Consider the following 1,932-nt stretch of genomic DNA (forward strand, 5'->3'; position numbering starts at 1 on the left):
GAGCACTTTGAACAGCGACGAGAGATGAGCGAGAAGATGGCTGCCTATGCCAATGAGAACGAGAAGCTACAGACATCGCTCAGCACAAAGGAAGAGGAACTGGTCGAAAGTGAGGATAAGATAGCACGTTTGAGGAAGAAAGTGAATGCTCTGGAGGAGAAAACCAGCAGTTTGGCGGAGCAGGAGAAAAAGATGGAGGAATATGAAGAGAAGATTGCTGTTCTGAAAGTGAAGATTAAGGCTTTGACCGCGAAGGAGAAGAAATTGGCTGAATGTGAAGAGAAGATTGGCGAATTGGAGGAGAAGATTAACGCGTCCAAGGACGAGAACTCGGAGATCCTTGGACTTCTTGCTGCAGCAGAAGAAAAAGCGACTGCTGCTGAGAACAAGGAAGCCGAGGCTACGATAGCTGCTGCAGCTGCTAAGACGGACGCCACTGAGCGACAAGAGCTGCGAGATGCTATTAAATCTCTTCGAAGCGAGCTTGAGACGTACCGTGCTCAACTGGCTACCCGAGATGAGGAGGTACACAAACCCTTTTACATTTTTGCGGATAATCTACCGGAGACTAATGTTTTTGTTGCTTTGCTTGACAATATCAGATTAAGAAGCAGCGAGAAGCCGCAATGACAACAGCTACAGCCACATCAGTGTCTCCAGAAAGGTGCGATGTTGTCAATCTGTCTAAAAGAGAATGAGAAAGTAATATTTGCGTTGCCGGACGAGCAGGATCGCACCAGATGACGATGCAGAGGCTCTGCGTGCTCGACTAGCTGCTGCGTTGAATCTGTTGGGCCAAGTACAAGCTCTAAGCCGTCACGGTGTGAGTTTGATCACCGGAACGAACAATCCGGACCTGGGAGACCTTCACTTACTATCAGCTGCATCGGCACGCACCAGTACAGCAGTTCCGGACTCGCCGTCGTCTTCTCCTAATGAAGATGGCCAACAAAACGACGAAAAGGACCCTGAAGATTCTTCTGTGAAGACAGATAAGGAAACTGCAAGGAAAATGGCGACTAAGGAGGTGCCAAGCAAGGACCAAATGGAAGACGCTGTCAACGGAGCAGCGGAGCCCAAGTCGTCACCACTCAAGTTGAAGCGCGAAAAGAAGAAAGCGTTCAAGCAGGCGGCCCCTCTCTCTGCTGCAATCGAAGCCAATGCTGCCTCAGCAATTGCAGCAATGGCATCAGTCAATAGCAGCGCCAAGAGCTCGCCGAGTGAAGCTAGCACCGCAGCCGCCAATGGTGACGGGGAGGGCGACTGGGAAATGCTGGAGTGAGGGCGCTGGATAAAATGCTTGTAGGTGTTGAAAAATGACGTACTCTTGCTTCCACTATCGCAAATTTTGCAGATCAATTTCGAGTATCAACGCTCAAATGCTAATATCAACCAATCAACGATGTCATGCTTGTTTTTATCACGTATTTATCCAACAAATTGCTGCTTGGTGTGGGGATCGCTGGTCATATCGAGACTCGCCCCCGACGCCACAAGTCAGCCATGCTTCGCACCGCTTTCCGTCTGCGTACTGCCCTGCCGGCCCAGCGCCGCATCGCCGCTTGCGTCTCGCGCAGCTTCTCCTCGTACCCGGATCACGAGGTTATCGGCCTGCCTTGTACGTTACAGCAACTTGAAATCACCGAGTTGCATTCTTATTGACATGACAATAATTTCATACAGCGCTGTCCCCGACCATGGAGACGGGCAACATGTCCAAGTGGAACATGAAGGAAGGTGACGCCATCAGCGCCGGTGACATCGTGTGCGAGATCGAGACGGACAAGGCCGTCGTCGACTACGAAGCCACGGACGACATGTATCTGGCCAAGATTCTCATCCCGGAGGGCGCTGAGAACATCCCTGTGGGCCAGCCCATGATGGTCGTGGTCGATGAGGAGGAATCTGTCGCCGCTTTCAAAGACTTCAAGC

At 51.2% G+C, this 1,932-nt stretch overlaps 2 protein-coding genes across 3 annotated transcripts in view; both read left to right on the forward strand.

The window, feature by feature from the left end:
• Window positions 1-600: 600 nt before the first annotated feature.
• On the forward strand, window positions 601-1,403 carry PPTG_10724 (the record flags this gene model as incomplete). Of its 2 annotated transcripts, XM_008906125.1 has the most annotated exons (2): window positions 601-664; window positions 730-1,403. In XM_008906125.1, coding segments are annotated over 2 exons (617 nt in total), but the record flags the coding sequence as incomplete, so codon positions are not given. The 2 variants fall into 2 exon arrangements, with proteins under 2 accessions (XP_008904373.1, XP_008904374.1); XM_008906126.1 differs by lacking the exon at window positions 601-664 and having other exon boundaries at window positions 707-1,403.
• A 6-nt stretch (window positions 1,404-1,409) lies between these two features.
• PPTG_22765 (hypothetical protein) overlaps window positions 1,410-1,932 on the forward strand; it is a gene marked incomplete at its 3' end in the record, with an annotated part of 2,989 nt that continues 2,466 nt past the window's right edge. Inside the window, exons 1-2 of the mRNA XM_008906127.1 lie at window positions 1,410-1,618; window positions 1,684-1,883. Coding sequence (XP_008904375.1) covers window positions 1,504-1,618; window positions 1,684-1,883 — 315 coding nt within the window. The 5' untranslated portion in view covers window positions 1,410-1,503. The remainder of the gene's footprint in view (window positions 1,619-1,683; window positions 1,884-1,932) is intronic.

Source organism: Phytophthora parasitica (assembly GCF_000247585.1).
Source record: "Phytophthora parasitica INRA-310 unplaced genomic scaffold supercont2.23, whole genome shotgun sequence".
NCBI classification, from domain to species: Eukaryota; Oomycota; class Peronosporomycetes; order Peronosporales; family Peronosporaceae; genus Phytophthora; species Phytophthora nicotianae.